The 17,997-nt window shown below is 41.5% G+C and overlaps 1 protein-coding gene across 1 annotated transcript in view; it reads right to left on the reverse strand.

Moving 5' to 3' along the window:
• Positions 1-1,033: 1,033 nt before the first annotated feature.
• The window catches only part of pik3c3 (phosphatidylinositol 3-kinase catalytic subunit type 3), a 129,401-nt gene continuing 112,437 nt past the window's right edge, over positions 1,034-17,997 (reverse strand). The window contains exon 25 of the mRNA XM_031894940.1: positions 1,034-1,551. Coding sequence (XP_031750800.1) covers positions 1,537-1,551 — 15 coding nt within the window. The 3' untranslated portion in view covers positions 1,034-1,536. The remainder of the gene's footprint in view (positions 1,552-17,997) is intronic.

A 17,997-nucleotide genomic window follows, 5' to 3' on the forward strand; every position in this document is an offset into this window, starting at 1 on the left:
TACACGCACCAATAAATTTGCAACTATTTCATAGGGATTCCCCTGTACTAAGCACAATTCAGCAGGAACAGCCCCCTAAGTTTGCTCATAGCCTGTACAGAGAGATACCATAAAACTATGGCACATAGGGATTCCCCTGTACTAAGCACAATTCAGCAGGAACAGCCCCCTAAGTTTGCTCATAGCCTGTACAGAGAGATACCATAAAACTATGGCACATAGGGATTCCCCTGTACTAAGCACAATTCAGCAGGAACAGCCCCCTAAGTTTGCTCATAGCCTGTACAGAGAGATACAATAAAACTACGGCAGCATAGGGATTCCCCTGTACTAAGCACAATTCAGCAGGAACAGCCCCCTAAGTTTGCTCATAGCCTGTACAGAGAGATACAATAAAACTACGGCAGCATAGGGATTCCCCTGTACTAAGCACAATTCAGCAGGAACAGCCCCCTAAGTTTGCTCATAGCCTGTACAGAGAGATACCATAAAACTATGGCAGCATAGGGATTCCCCTGTACTAAGCACAATTCAGCAGGAACAGCCCCCTAAGTCTGCTTACTGCTTGCACAGTTCTAAAGGTACATTTTAGGGTGCCATTGCTTGTAGAAGGCTATTTCTCACACAGAATTAGCTATAGTGTGAGCCATACAGTAAACTACTATACATCTGCATTAAATATACTTTGTTTCTGTAATATCTTCCCCTTAAATAATAACAGCCATTCATGGTGAAGCTTGACCTATGCTTAAATAATTCATTATCTCTCCCTCTTTATGATGACTAAGCAATTCAGTTTCATAATTGCTAATTAATAATAAAAATGAGATTTAACCGAAGCGTAAACGTCTCTATTACACATTGAAATACCGGGTGAAAATAAAAATTTAGTTCTATCATTTACTAACACTATTTATAATGTCATCTCTAAACCTCGGGGCCCCCGGATGTTGCAGAATTACAGCTCCCATCATTATACAACATAATAAATTAAACCAATTGGAAAAAAACATATTCCTGCTGAAAAGCCCTCTGGATTCCGTACTTTGTATTTACTAAATTTACCCATAAATTTATCAAATTTCTCCAAATCTGGAAAAGAAAAAAGAAAACCTGGACTCCAAATATCCCTCGGCCAAATGGTACTTACCTAGACGGGCAAAATAATACAATTCAGGTCACAATTGAAACATATTTTAGATACTGCGGTTAAAAAAAACTGGCACCATTTTTGAAATATTTACAAAATTACCCATGATGCCATATTTACGATAGGATGGTGAGAGCCGTGGAGCTGACAAATATGTATTGCATATTAAACTATACACCGAAACATTAACTGTTCTCAGATATAGACATATTTACAAATGCAAAGCCGCCGCCCATTAATCTGTTTCAACGGCCACATGATAAAGAAGTCAAAATGGCGGTGCCCTGCCATTTTATCCTGAATATTATATTAACAGCCAGGGTATGGGAGTGATTCCAGCTTCTTCTTGTAGGATGTCCTCTTTTTCATAGCAAAAGCAGCAGCCTCTATCTTCTCCAGTACTAGAAAAAAAAAAAAAAAAGATAAAACAGTTCAATAAAATCAATAAAATTCAGAAGATATTTTAGGCAAAGTTGAGTCAGGACCTGAATTGTATATTCTATCTCATAAGAAAGAAACAGAATATTGATTTGCATCCAACTCCAGAAACCAATATGAATATGGAATGATAAAACAGTTCAACATTTTAAATTCAGAGGAACTTTTTGCCAGTCACCATTTACATTTTTTTTTTTTAAATAAAAGTCGTGATTTGCATGGGATTCTACATAACTGCATATTCTGTCCGATATAAAGAAACAGGATATCAATGTGTCTAATTCCACAAGCCTCTATGAGATATGAAAAGGTAAAACAGTTCCATTTAATGCATTTAAAACTGAGAAAAATTAAAAATTAACTTTTTGTTAAAAATTACGCTAGGACCTGATATGTGTAGGATTTCACATACCTGTATATTCTGATTCATAAGATAGAAACAGAATATGGAAATGCATAAAACTCCATAAATTGATACGAGATGTGGAAAAGTTAAAACAGTTCAATTGAATATATTTTAAAATTTGGAGGAAATTTTTGGAATTAACAATTTACTTTTTTTTTTGTAAAAGTCGTGCAAGGGCCTTTATTTTAACTGTATATTCTGTCTCGTAAGAAAGAAACAGAGAATAGATATGTGTACAACTCTGCAAACCGATATGAAATATGGAAAGGTAAAACAGTTCAATTTAATGCATTGTAAATTTGGAAGCCATTTTAGGCAATTTTATTTTAGACATTTTGGGGAACATTTACTAAGGAATTATGAGATAAAGTCAGATTCAGAGAAAATTCGACAGGTTTGATCTGTCCAGTACCATTGTATCCTAGGGAGGCTTAGAATAGTAGAGGAATAGAATAGTCAGTGACAGCCTGTCCTTGGCACATTTTCAAAGGGAAGTTAAATGCATTATTGTTTTCTATTTCACCCAGTGTCAAAAGGAACTTAATCCCCTCATTGTTTTCAGTTTCACCCAGTTTCAAGGGGAACTTAATCCCCTCATTGTTTTCTATTTCACACTTTTCAAGGGGAACTTAATCCCCTCATTGTTTTCTATTTCACACTATTCAAGGGGAACTTAATCCCCTCATTGTTTTCTATTTCACACTTTTCAAGGGGAACTTAATCCCCTCATTGTTTTCTATTTCACACTTTTCAAGGGGAACTTAATCCCCTCATTGTTTTCTATTTCACACTTTTCAAGGGGAACTTAATCCCCTCATTGTTTTCTATTTCACACTATTCAAGGGGAACTTAATCCCCTCATTGGTTTCTATTTCACACTATTCAAGGGGAACTTAATCCCATCATTGTTTTCTATTTCACACTATTCAAGGGGAACTTAATCCCCTCATTGTTTTCTATTTCACACTATTCAAGGGGAACTTAATCCCCTCATTGTTTTCTATTTCACACTATTCAAGGGGAACTTAATCCCCTCATTGTTTTCTATTTCACACTATTCAAGGGGAACTTAATCCCCTCATTGTTTTCTATTTCACACTTTTCAAGGGGAACTTAATCCCCTCATTGTTTTCTATTTCACACTATTCAAGGGGAACTTAATCCCCTCATTGTTTTCTATTTCACACTTTTCAAGGGGAACTTAATCCCCTCATTGTTTTCTATTTCACACTATTCAAGGGGAACTTAATCCCCTCATTGTTTTCTATTTCACACTTTTCAAGGGGAACTTAATCCCCTCATTGTTTTCTATTTCACACTATTCAAGGGGAACTTAATCCCCTCATTGGTTTCTATTTCACACTATTCAAGGGGAACTTAATCCCCTCATTGTTTTCTATTTCACACTTTTCAAGGGGAACTTAATCCCTTCATTGTTTTCTATTTCACACTTTTCAAGGGGAACTTAATCCCCTCATTGTTTTCTATTTCACACTATTCAAGGGGAACTTAATCCCCTCATTGTTTTCTATTTCACACTTTTCAAGGGGAACTTAATCCCCTCATTGTTTTAAGTTTCACCCAGTTTCAAGGGGAACTTAATCCCTTCATTGTTTTCTATTTCACACTTTTCAAGGGGAACTTAAACTCATCATTCATCTATCATCTCAATGTTGTTTTCCAAGAGCGCCAATGCTTCTGAAATGGCCGCTGTAGCAATTCCTGTTTGGGACAAAATAAAGAGGATCCATGGAAATGAATGTCAGTGTAAACTCAACACTTTCAACTCGAAAAATTTGAATGTAAACTAAAAATTTTCTAAGAACTATTCAAGCATTAACATAACATTTTATAAATACAGCAATCATTGAATTTAATTGGAATTTATACCATGTAGAGTTTATACAACTTTTTAGACAAATTTTAGTAAATGTGCCCCTTTATTTGTTGCCCCAGCATGGGATTTACATAATGAAAATGAACTGTTTTTCACTGTACAGTGTCTTATATCAAAGAAATAGGTTATATATATATTCATACAACTCCCTATAAGATCTACAATCTCCCATTTATTCATATTGACTACAGTAAACACAGACTTTCATAAAAATTTACTCTTCCCAGAATTATCCGATATGATTTGTAATTGATTCTTAAAAAAAAAGAAAATAATAAATAAATCCCCGACAGCCAATAGATAAAACCCCAGTCCAATCCCTGGGAACAAGCTGTGTGCCTTTTTATCTATTGTGCTTGGAAAGACCTTTCTATCCTTCAAAATAATAGGATATCAAAGTGTCGGCAAAAATAAAGATACAAAATCAAATCTCGGAGTAAAGGTCAACTTTTACTGGGGACTTTACTGCATTTATCAGGCCTCGCAGGCGCTCGCTATCAGATTAAAAAAGATCCTCCGGTCTGAAACGTGGTTAAAAAAAAAAAAGGCAACACTGAGAATTTGTAATTTATCTTTAAAATGTCACATCGTTATGGTTTATATTATCTCGTTTTTAAAGTGCAATTGAAAGGAATGCAATTGTTTTTTTTTTTTTTTTCTTAAACCTAAACAAAAATAAAATGATTTTTTTAAATTTTTTTTTTTTTACTTTTGGTTCAAAATTTTACAAGCTTGTGTGCTTATACGCTCCCCTCTCCCTGTCCTTAGTGCTAACGAGATTTATCAGCCCTGATATTCACCTTCATCTTCCTCTCTTTCACCTTTTTGATTAAAGGAACTCGGTACCTACAATACAAGTTGCTTCCCCGTAGGAGACAAAAGTCGTTCATCCCGATACTTTATATTCCCGACATCGTTATTACTTTTGGCCTTGACCACCTGAACGTTGAAAGTTATCTTTAAAATGTCACATTGTTATGGTTCATATTATAAGACCCATTATCAAGAAAGCTCCAAATTACGGAAAGGCCATCTTCCATATACTCCATTATAAGCAAATAATTCACATTTTTAAAAATGATTCCCTTTTCTCTGTAATAATAAAACAGTACCTGTACTTGATCCCAACTAAGATATAATTACCCCTTATTGGGGGCAGAACAGCCCTATTGGGTTTATTTAATGGTTAAATGATTCCCTTTTCTCTGTAATAATAAAACAGTACCTGTACTTGATCCCAACTAAGATATAATTACCCCTTATTGGGGCAGAACAGCCCTATTGGGTTTATTTAATGGTTAAATGATTCCCTTTTCTCTGTAATAATAAAACAGTACCTGTACTTGGTCCCAACTAAGATATAATTACCCCTTATTGGGGCAGAACAGCCCTATTGGGTTTATTTAATGGTTAAATGATTCCCTTTTCTCTGTAATAATAAAACAGTACCTGTACTTGGTCCCAACTAAGATATAATTACCCCTTATTGGGGCAGAACAGCCCTATTGGGTTTATTTAATGGTTAAATGATTCCCTTTTCTCTGTAATAATAAAACAGTACCTGTACTTGATCCCAACTAAGATATAATTACCCCTTATTGGGGGCAGAACAGCCCTATTGGGTTTATTTAATGGTTAAATGATTCCCTTTTCTCTGTAATAATAAAACAGTACCTGTACTTGATCCCAACTAAGATATAATTACCCCTTATTGGGGCAGAACAGCCCTATTGGGTTTATTTCATGGTTAAATGATTCCCTTTTCTCTGTAATAATGAAACAGTACCTGTACTTGATCCCAACTAAGATATAATTACCCCTTATTGGGGCAGAACAGCCCTATTGGGTTTATTTAATGGTTAAATGATTCCCTTTTCTCTGTAATAATAAAACAGTACCTGTACTTGATCCCAACTAAGATATAATTACCCCTTATTTGGGGCAGAACAGTTCTATAGCTAAACACAAATTAAATGAATTTTTTAGTTTTTTCAGTTTTAGTTCAACATTTTACAAGCTTGTGTGCTTATACGCTCCCCTCTCCCTGCCCTTAGTGTTAACGAGATTTATCAGCCCTGATATTCACCTTCATCTTCCTCTCTTTCACCTTTTTGATTAGGAAAGGAACTTGGTACCTACAATACAGGTTGTTCCCCGTAGGAGACAAGGTCGTTCATCCCGATACTTTATATTCCCGAAATCGTTATTATTTTTGGCCCTGAACATGGTCAGTAACAACATATTTGTTTAGTCGACAGCGTCCCTTTCGAGAACACGTAGAGATAAATGGAGAGGGATAGGTAAGTGGAGGAATCGGTGGAAAGTGAAATCTATATGGGCAGAAATGCTCTCGAGAGCAGCGGCGGAGCTTACTACAAAGCGCCTTCTATTAATGAAAAGGAACAGGCTCTGCCGCCATATCGGACTCGCTGCCAAATTGGCCTCCGTCTTTACCACGGGGGAAAATGAATTTAGAATAAATTGACTGGGCGTTTGGAACGGCATGCCAAGCCGACGCAAGCACATTTTCCAATTTGCTGCAGTAATAGGGCTCGGCTCGGGCAGCCGAAGCCACGACTAGGAAACGCTCCGTGTTCTGAAACAATGCTCTGCAGCTGAGCATGTAACGAGGGCCCCCGACGTGAAGGCGCAGGAAAGTGAGGCTCATTTACAACAACAGTGCAATGTTCTTTAAATAATCTGGTTCGGAACAGTTCCCTAAGCCCCGCCCCTGCTGGTCTGGCTGACTACTTTGTGACTCAAATAAAATGTAACAGTAGTCGCCTGTCCCTCAGCCTGCCTCCCCCCAATCCCATAATTCCCTGCTGCACATGTGATGCCAATAAGGAAAGGATCAGTGCAATGCATCTCAGTGCATTGTGCCTGAGTCTGAGCTTTCAGAAGGAGCCAGCGCTACACATTAGAACTGCTTTCAGCTAACCTATTGTGTCTCCTACTCCCATGTAACTGGAGGAGTCCCAGGCCGGACTTGGGTTTCTTACTATTGAGTGCTATTCTGATACCTACTGGGAGCTGCTATCTTGCTCCCTTCCCATTGTTCTGCTGATCGGCTGCTGGGGGTGAGGGGGGGGATATCACTCCAACTTGCAGCGCAACAGTAAAGTGTGCCTGAGTCTGAACTTTCAGAAGGAGCCAGCTAGTTAGAGCTTTTATATTACTTCATATTTCATTCCAGGTATAGTTGCATTCTACTAAAGCAAGAGCAATTCATCACTAGCTATGGAGTAACCTTTATGTAGACATTTGGCCTTGATGGCTAACCGTGCCTCCCCCCACATAATGTCCAGTGTCCTGGTGCAAAAACAAAAATGGATTATCTGCACAAGAAGTAGGCTATCTAACTTGGGCGTTCTCTTAAAGACCTAGTGGAAGACTGAAATAATTACCAAGGACTGATACAAATGTATGGATGGAGAGAACATTGGGGTGCGGATGCACCAAATGTATCATTTTTGGATTTGGACAAATGCGGATTGCGAACAAAAAACTGTCCGTTTGGTTGTCCAGAGTAACCACTTGGCAAACCACTTGGAAACACGCTTATATTCAGCTGAATCCTGGATTTGATGCATCCATAACCTAAGGCATCTAAGGCTGCCACCGAACAATCTACAAAAAGTATCCCAGAACTTAACAAAAACCCAAAAAGAAAAAAAAAACATTTTTATTTGAAAATTCATATTAAAAACATACAAACCCCAAAACGCGTTTGGTACCCCAACGGTACTTAATCATTGGCAGTTCTAACCCAATGGGTTCCAAAACATATATTTATTATATTTATTTATTATTTATTAAAAATCACAAGAATTATTATACACAGTTCATTAGACGTATCTTAACAGCCACATATGAAAAATAATCATACTGTATATTCAAAAGTATTTAAGAAGAATTAGAGATCTCTCTTTTGGAACCCATGGGGTTAGAACTGCCAATGATTAAGTACCGTTGGGGTACGAAACGCGTAAGGCGGATTGTTTTGGGTTTTGTATGTTTTTAATATGGATTTTCAAATAAAAATGGGATATTTCTTTTAAATTTTTGAGTTTTTGTTAAGTTCGGGGATACTTTTGGTAGATTATTTGACTTGCCCTTGAATCTGGGGGCTGTGTCCCCATAACTTTGGCCCTGCTTGATTGGCCATCTGAGATCCTTCTTTTGGATAAAATGCAAGGTTGCCACTGGCCTAGCCGGTAAATCATCAGTTGGGGCCCACACTGGTATTACTAATTTACTGGCAATGTACTTGCCCTTAAATATATAATGGCCTACAAATCCCTAACCTTTCCTGACCCTCTCAGCTGCTGATCATCCTTTATACCTATGGGTATCCGCCTATGGATATGGTCCGCCCACTTCCTCCCATCCACCTTTCCCCCACCCAACCTACCCATTTCCCCACCCCTTACATCAGTGATCTCCAACCAGTGGCTCAGGGACAACATGTTGCTCCCCAACCCCTTGGATGTTGCTCTCAGTGCCCCCAAACCAGGGAGTTATTTTTGAATTCCTGACTTGGGGGCAAGTTTTGGTTGAATAAAAACAAGATTTACTCCCAAATAAAGCCCCTGTAAGCTGATAGGGTGCATAGAGGCCCCTAATAGCCAATCACAGCCCTTATTTGGCTCCTCCATGAACTTTTATGCTGCTTGTGTTGCTCCCCAAGTCTTTTTACATTTGACTGTGGCTCACAAGTAAGAAAGGTTGGGGACCCCTGCCCCTGGGGACCCCATCCCGCTCCCAACTCAAAGGCTGGTAACTCTTCAACCACGACACCCCGTCCTCCATCTCAACACGATCCATTGTTCCTTAGGGAGCAGCATTTCTATGGCGCAGATCTGAGAGACGGAGAGGGGGCCCGGGGGGGAATGAAGAGCGAGACGTCTCTCCCCATCTGTTATTACTGTACTATTATAATCATGTCACTTATGTTTATTGCTTCCCCGGCCCCGAGAAACATGTTGCCTGTTTAGAATCAAAGAGAATATTTCACAGACACGACAAATATTATTGCGTTAGCGGATAGTTCTTCATTTTTATTAAGTTTGGGAAAATGAGCGCGGCGGTGCCGGCCTGGGAAGGAGCAGCAATGAGAGCGCTATTAGGGATGATACGGATAAGCCCAGCTATCAGAGCGCTGTCACTCCGCTGTACAGGAGCCAACAAAGCGCCCATTTACAATATATTTGCCATGCAACAACTGTCCTGCTTTATCAACCGTCGCCTTCCCTGATTGCGGTTTTTATAGCCGCACTATATCCTACAATGCAATCTAGTGCATGTGTGCAACATGAGATTTACAGAAGATCGGGGGCTGATAGACTGGGGATCTCCGGGGAGAGGGGCACGTTTTGTTATTCCTTTCGCTCAGTACCAGCTCAGTGCCACAGGGTGTTTACTCCATCAAGCGGTTGTAAATAAAGTACAGGTGTAGGACCCATTATTCAGAATGCTCCGGACCAGGGGTTTTCCAGATAAGGGATCCCATACCTATACCGCATAATCCCCAATAACAATGAGCAGTAGCAGCTCTCATTGTGGCCCTTTTAAAGGAAAAGTAACACCAAGAAATCAAAGTGTCCCACAATGCAATGTCTTTTCATAGGATTCCAACCTCATTGGGCAAATATTCAGCCTTTTTTTAATTATTTTTAATGTAATGTTCCCTAAGCCCCCCTGCCCCCTGCTGATCTGGCTGACTACTCAAATAAAAAGTAAAGGTGCCCATACACGTGAATATTCGCTCGCTTGGCGAGGTCGCCAAGTGAGTGGATCTTCACCCGATATCCCCACCTACGGGTGGGCGATATCGGGGATTGTGTAGGCTAATTCAATTGTTTGGCCCCATAATGGCGGCAATTGGGCAGTCGGTTCGGGGACTTCATCAACGAGCCAATGCGGTCACAGATCTGACTGAATCGTTTAACCTGCCCAATCAATATCTGGCCAATTTCAGGCCAGATATCGGTCGGGCAGCCCCCTCGTTTCTGCCCCTACACAGGCCGATAAGTTGCCGAATCGGTCCAAGGGACTGATATCGGCAGCTACAATCAGCCCCGTGTATGGGGACCTTAACAGTAGTTGCCTGTCCTCAGCCTGCCTCCTCCCAATCCCACAATTCCCTGCACATGTGTCGTCAATAAGGAAAGGAACAGTGCAATGCATTGTGGGTTATGTAGTTCCTGCATGCTGGCTGCAATCTGTGGAGAAGTTGTTACAATTTGCAACATCAGTGTTTTAGTCCCTCCTCCCCTGCCAGGATTTCAAATGATGCAGAAAGAGAAGAACTGTTTTGCAGCTGGATTTCAGCATATAAACATGGGATTTATTCCTACTTTTTAAAGAGACAGATTACAGTGATAGGGATATTAGGGGTTTCTGTGTTGTGCAGGGCTCTTTAACAAATTTTGGTTGGCTGGACTTCCCCTTTAAGAAGTTGATGGAGCCAATGTTCTCCAAGCTAGTGTGGGTTACCTAGAGGAGACCCCTAGTGGTTACATCTATTTATAAATACTACTATGGGTTACAATATATAAATGGATACAAATAACTAGGGATGCACCAAATCCAGGATTCGGTTCGGTATTCGGCCAGGATTTGGCCTTTTTTGGCAGGGTTCGGTTTTAGCCTGGCCTATGCCAATTCGCTAATTTGGATTTGGTTCGGTATTTGGCCGAATCCTTCGGGGTGGGTTCGACCGTACCCAAAAAAGTGGGTATTTATCACTACAAATAACCAATAGTGTAAGGGAATTAAGTAAAAAATCTAGCAATAGAAAAAGAATAACAATGATAACAGGTAACGAAGAAGGCAATTTATAGAAGAATTATCCGTATTTTGTCTTTCCCATATATGTGAATAAGTTTCCCTCAGCCGACACTATAATTAGGCAGCGTTTGTCCCAAGCGAATGTGCGAGTAGCCGGAACGGCCTGATCCATCACGGAGTGACTGCACGGGGCCCATCAGAAGCTTTCCTGACGTGATCGCGGCTACATCTGCTCGCCCAGCTGAGCCCCCTTCTGCCGCTCCGACGTGAGGTGCGAGTGTCAGATAAATATACTGGCAGATGCTCGTGTTTGGGTTGTGAAACTGAAGCTGGCAGAAAGCTCAAAAACAACTGGAATCCCTCATAAATAACCTTCAGCAAAGATCTTCTAAATGATGAACCCTATTAGCAGAAATGTCTTAGGTGATGTTATAAACCAGGATTCCTCAAGCTTTTTATACTTGTGAGCCAAAGTGTTGGGGAGCCCCACAGGCATGAAAAGAGTTATTTGGAGAAGCAAAATAAGGACTGTGATAGGCTATTTGGTAGCCCCATGTGACTGCAGGAGGCTCTGCTTGGAGTAAAATGGTGTCTCTGAGCTTCCAAAACTTGTCTCCAAGCCAGAAATAAAAAAATGGCACCTACTTTGAGGCCACTGGGATCAAGATCAAAATGGGGTGATGAGCAAAATGTTTGGACTGGGAGGCATGGGCCCACCAGAAACCCTTAGACCATGGGCCCACTCTCCAAACTACTTCTACTCCCCTTTTCACTCAACCTCTTTATTTTCCTAGTTTTTTAGCTTGACATACTATATTCTATTATTTAATCTATTTAGTCTTGTTGTTCATATAGAAAAACAAGGAATGGCCAAGAACTAGGTCAAATGGTTAGAAGAATGAAAGCCCCCCTGACACCTGGGCCCACCGGGAGTGGCTCATAAGCCACTGGTTGGGAATTGCTATAAACTCTGATAGGCCAGTAGGTATTTACTGTGCTGTAGTAACCATTATATGAATGTTGGGTATCAGTGCAGGCTGATGGACATGGGATGAGGTATGGCCGGCCTCTATGAGTAGTAATAAGTGGACCTTGGTGCAGGTCACTGGTGTGGGTTGGAAATGGTGCCAGGCTTCAGTGCAGGTAAGGTAAAGTCTCCTACACAATACAGATTATGTGCCTTTCAAATTATTGCTTTCAGCCTTGGCCTTGAGCAACACTCTATTGTTCCTGGCTCCACTCTACAACCTGCACCGGATAAAAGATCTAGCGTGATAGCTCAGTAAGCACAGGCACAAGTCACACTCAGCCTTAGGCCATAGGGCAGCCTATGTTCCATTGTACCCTGAGCTTGGGGACCCACTTTAACTTGAAATATATCATCTAAATAGTGCACTGAACTCAGCCTTTTACTTTAGCATTTGTGGTGGCATAGAGAAGGGGCAGGCAATATATGATTGACAGCCGGCATTTATAATGGGTATGAATGTGTTAATAAAAATGGAATTCAGTTCAGGATTTGGCCAAGTTTCTTCATTTTTCAACAGGATTCTGATTCGGCCAAATCCACGCTCTGGGCTGAACAGAATCCGTAAAATCATGTGACTTTTTGTCACATTAACACAGAAGTTTAAAATATTTTGCTGCGTGTGTGGCATTCTTTAACCCTTCCATATCCTGATTTACATATGCAAATTAGGAGCCCGAATCGATTCGTTATCCGGCCTAATCTTTTACAAAGGATTCGGGGGTTCAGCCGAATCCGAAAATGCTGGATTCAGTGCATCCTTATCAAATATGAATGATGGAACCAGTTAATTCAATGAACTATTGATAAATAACCTGAATGGCAAGACCCAAGTGCATTATGGGCACTACGCTACTTAGTAATTGTTGCTATAAAAGTTATTTTGAGAAGACTTGATGAGTATATTAGTGCAGTGGTCCCCAACCTTGTTTGCACCACAATTTTTCCAAGGACCGGGGATGGGGCGCAACTAGTGCATAGTATATAATTTAATTATTACATATATAATGTAAATGTCATTATTAAATGTTATATTATGCACTTTATTATTATTATTACAGCTTAATAAAGTACTTTGGTCCTTGTCCTGATCAGTAGAAAGCTTCCTGGGCTTTGCATAGCTGTTGTCATGGCTGTGTAACACATCAGGGTGTTGGGATCACAGGCAATTGGGACCAGAGGTGGCCCGGTTCAGCACAGCCCATGGCCCGGTCCCCAGACCAGTGCTTGGAGACCAGCTGTAGAAGGAACTTCAAGCACACCGGACGACGGAGTCTGCTAAAACACAATCTTTATTCTTCCATTTAAAATCAAGGTGCCTAGCTTGTTATCTTCCTTTCAGCTACGGGTTCGGGGCCTGGAGCACCCGGACCACTCCTGGACCCAGGTGAGCCACTTCAATTTTGTTTGATTTGCTGACTTTTCAATTGGTTTGGGATTCAATATCTTTGAGATAGGTTCGGTGTCCATACACCCGAGCCTCTACGAGTGACTGGTATGCTTTACATTACCATCCCAATATACTTTATAACATAGCTATCATTTTACCTTGGATTTGATTCTTTGGGGGGGGGGGGTTATATTTTTCGGTGGTTGGAGACCCCTGTATTAGTGATATTCTTAAGGAGTTAAAATATAATATATGTAATATGAAAGAAAGGAATTACCCAGAGAAAGGGTAAATGGAACATCAATGGGGATAATGGATGTCTGAGAGGGTCAGGAAATGCACCGGGAAGGCTAATGTAATTGGGTTTTACAAGCCACTCAAAAATCGAAATCACTGGAAAGGTGCAGATGAGTTCTCCGTAGGAAGAGAGTTGGGCGAGCACAAAGCAGAAAGTGCTAATGGTTAAAGGCTTGAGCGAGAGGAGAACAGAAGGCAATGCAGCTGGCGGGTACGGAGTGGCGATGGGCGGGTAGGGGAGAGGTGCGTCAGGGCTCAAAACAGAACAATAGAAATCATTATTCCAACGCTGAAGTTAAAGAAATGAAAAAGAGCCAGGCTGGGGGAATTGATGACTCTGATCTATATGGTGATTAATGACTTCTTGCAGGATAATACTTCACCGAGTAAATACCAAGTGAGCCGGCAGACGCTCGGAGAGGCCCGTGATCTCTGTAATTAAATGCTAGGATGAGAGGCTGAGCTTGGTGCACTTTTTAGAAGCCATAATTCAAGTTAAAGAAGAAATATATTCAAACCCCCTCAAGCAGAGTTAGCTATTCAGGGTGGAAAGAATAATGATCTGTAGGACGCTCAAGGTATCTGGGCCCTATTCTGCTGCTTAACTAAAGCCAACTATCTCTTAAAAGTCTTGAACTGTTTCATAATCCTCTTCATACCCACCCTTATGCCCCGAAAGTCCCTCAATTTAGACTTAGTTGATCAGGGAGGGGCACATACCATGTAGCTCAATACAGATAAGCTGGGAAGACTGCAGATAGTACCCCAGTGGTGCAAAGAACTAGGGCTAATCAATAAGCCACCAAGCCCTCTCAGCCTCTACATTGCATTTTGCTTAATAGCTAATTAAATTCAATGAAACTGCATGATCTTGAACATTTTGGGGTTAATGACTATGACCCTGGACAGAATTAAAAGAACACCCCTCATCTTGCAGTGGATAAAATAAATCTGACGCAAGCCAGCTCTTTTCTTACCACCTACCATTGGCCTATGGAACCATTGGCCACACCTCCTGCCTCTTGCCCTTTATGAATACAGTGGTGCCGAACACAGGAAGAGCTGTATTCATGGGCCTCTCTGTTCCTAAACTGAGTGCAAAGGTCTGGGGCAATACGTCTACCAGCAAACATGGCGGACTGTGCCCTATCAGTTGTCCAGCCATTAAAGTTACATGACATAAAGGTTTAGATTTGGTTGGGCAAAATCCCAAAGAGAATTCTGGCTTGGGTACATCCCTATAGTAATAAAGGAGGGTCACCTAGTTAGTCAGCAAATTTTGAACTCATGGCTGCTGGTGTTAACATAGAGCAGGGATCCCACAACCTTTCTTACACGGTCAAATGTAAAAAGACCTGGAGAGCAACACAAGCAGCATAAAAGTTCATGGAGGAGCCAAATAAGGGCTGTGATTGGCTATTAGGTGCCTCTATGCACCCTATCAGCTTACAGGGGGCTTTATTTGGTACTAAATCTTGTTTTTATTCAACCAAAACTTGCCCCCAAGTCAGGAATTCAAAAATAACTCCCTGGTTTGGGGGCACTGAGAGCAACATCCAAGGGGTTGGGGAGCAACGTGTTGCCCCTGAGCCACTGGTTGGGGATCACTGGTATAGAGAAACCTGATCTACGGACTGGTCCAATGGCCGCTGAGAAGTCGAGGGATTTGCGGCATCTTGTCTATCGATGCACCGATCCGCTATTTTCAATTCGGTTGAACCCTGAATCCTTCGTAAAGGATTTGGGCGAATACCGAACTGAATCTGAATACGGAAGGGTCCTGGTTCGGCCAGGAGTGTGGATTCGGCCGAATCCGAATCCTGCTGAAAAAGGAATCTTGCACTGAATCCTGGATCCGGTGCATCCCTAATCTTGTCTGAATCACCTGGAAGCTGGTTAGGAATTATCTGAGCAAACTGCTGAATTTGCTGAGTATTATTGCAAAGCCTTTTTCTTTGAGAAAAACACCAACCAAATCTAATGGAACCAACCCTAAAGGTCCCCATACACGGGCCAATTCTAGCTGCCGATATCTGTCCCATAGACCGATTCGGCAGCTAATCGGCCCGTGTATGGGGACTACTGACGGGCCTGCCCAACCGATATCTGGCCTAAAATCAGCCAGATCTGGATCGGGCAGGTTAGAAAATCTAGTCGGATCAGGGACCGCATTGGCTCGTTGATGCGGTCCCCGAACCAACTGCCCCATTGCCGCCAATATAATTCGATCATTTGGCCAAGCGATCGAATTAGCCTACACGCTCCCCGATATTGACCTCGCCAACCGAGCGAACTGCTGAACGACATTCTCTTCACAGAGCTCTAGATAGAATAACCCCCTACTTTTACAACAAACAGGGACCATAATGAAACCGACACAGAAATCTACCATGAAACAAATAGTGAATTAGAAAAAATAATTCCCACATTTTTATGTTGCTTTTTATATCGATCGGCCCTTTTATGTGCCGACCCCATTGATATTCCGACCATGACTCCGGCTGAGGCCGCTTTCTCTTACAATCTAAATGAATGCAATGTCACTAACTGGCCTGAATATATTTATGTTATCAGGATAAGTTGCTTGCTGCCATTTATTGCTGCCCATAAAGATGCACATTTTATGCCTAGCGTAACTATAAATAACAGCTGTCACTTTGGAGAGCATAAGGAATAACCGAATAGTAAAACCCTCGTGGGCTTCTTGCTGCCGGAGTGAATGTGCATCCATGGAACAGCCGGTCCCACACATTCAATGGGTTATAGGCAGAAAGCTTTGTGCCTTACAGTTAGTGCTGGGTATCTATATGTTCTATTGTCTCAACATGTCCCAAGGCCGTCGAATAACCAGCTGTACTCAAAGATAAGAGAACTAATCAGCCCTCGACTAAAACTTATCAGGATGTTAGCGGTACAAAAGGCCGAATTATACATGTCAGAGGTTTGTAGCATCACTCATATGTATTATAAGGGATACTGTACCCCCTACTGTAAATGATAAGGATATTAGCAGTCACTGAGGGGTTCTGTGCCCCCCATATAAAGGCACAAGGCTGCAGGCTGAGTTATACAGGGAACTCTGAGTATCACTCATGTATTATAAGGGATAATGTACCCCCTACTGTAAATGATAAGGATATTAGCAGTCACTGAGGGGTTCTGTGCCCATATAAAGACACAAGGCTGCAGGCTGAGTTATACAGGGAACTCTGAGTATCACTCATGTATTATAAGGGATAATGTACCCCCTACTGTAAATGATAAGGATATTAGCAGTCACTGAGGGGTTCTGTGCCCCCCATATAAAGGCACAAGGCTGCAGGCTGAGTTATACAGGGAACTCTGAGTATCACTCATGTATTATAAGGGATACTGTACCCCCTACTGTAAATGATAAGGATATTAGCAGTCACTGAGGGGTTCTGTGCCCATATAAAGGCACAAGGCTGCAGGCTGAGTTATACAGGGAACTCTGAGTATCACTCATGTATTATAAGGGATAATGTACCCCCTACTGTAAATGATAAGGATATTAGCAGTCACTGAGGGGTTCTGTGCCCCCCATATAAAGGCACAAGGCTGCAGGCTGAGTTATACAGGGAACTCTGAGTATCACTCATGTATTATAAGGGATACTGTACCCCCTACTGTAAATGATAAGGATATTAGCAGTCACTGAGGGGTTCTGTGCCCATATAAAGGCACAAGGCTGCAGGCTGAGTTATACAGGGAACTCTGAGTATCACTCATGTATTATAAGGGATAATGTACCCCCTACTGTAAATGATAAGGATATTAGCAGTGACTGAGGGGTTCTGTGCCCATATAAAGGCACAAGGCTGCAGGCTGAGTTATACAGGGAACTCTGAGTATCACTCATGTATTATAAGGGATAATGTACCCCCTACTGTAAATGATAAGGATATTAGCAGTGACTGAGGGGTTCTGTGCCCATATAAAGGCACAAGGCTGCAGGCTGAGTTATACAGGGAACTCTGAGTATCACTCATGTATTATAAGGGATAATGTACCCCCTACCATGGGCGTCCACAGAAGGGGGCAAGAGGGGGCACTTGCCCCCCCCTGGAAAAGTAGCAAAAAAAACAAAAACCTTACTCCGTTTCTGCAGTCCCCTCAAGCCCGTTTTTGCTGTGCTCCGATTGGATCTTTCTTCTTGTGGATTCTCCAATCAGAGCACAGCTTCCTTGACAGACAGTAAAATTGACCAATCAGAGCACACATGCACACAGGGATCGGGAGATTTTGCAAACTGGAAACAGAAATAAAGACTGAAAAGAAGAATCTGCCCCTGTAACTTTACCTAAGAACCAACTCTCAACTTTTGCTGCAGTTTTCATCCCACAGGTACTATACCCAGGTACTATACCCAGGCACTATACCCAGGCACTATACCCAGGCACTATACCCAGGCACTATACCCAGGTACTATACCCAGGCACTATACCCAGGTACTATACCCAGGTACTATACCCAGGTACTATACCCAGGTACTATACACAGGCACTATACCCAGGCACTATACACAGGTACTATACCCAGGCACTATACCCAGGCACTATACACAGGCACTATACCCAGG

This window comes from Xenopus tropicalis, chromosome 1 (assembly GCF_000004195.4).
Source record: "Xenopus tropicalis strain Nigerian chromosome 1, UCB_Xtro_10.0, whole genome shotgun sequence".
NCBI lineage: Eukaryota > Metazoa > Chordata > Amphibia > Anura > Pipidae > Xenopus > Xenopus tropicalis.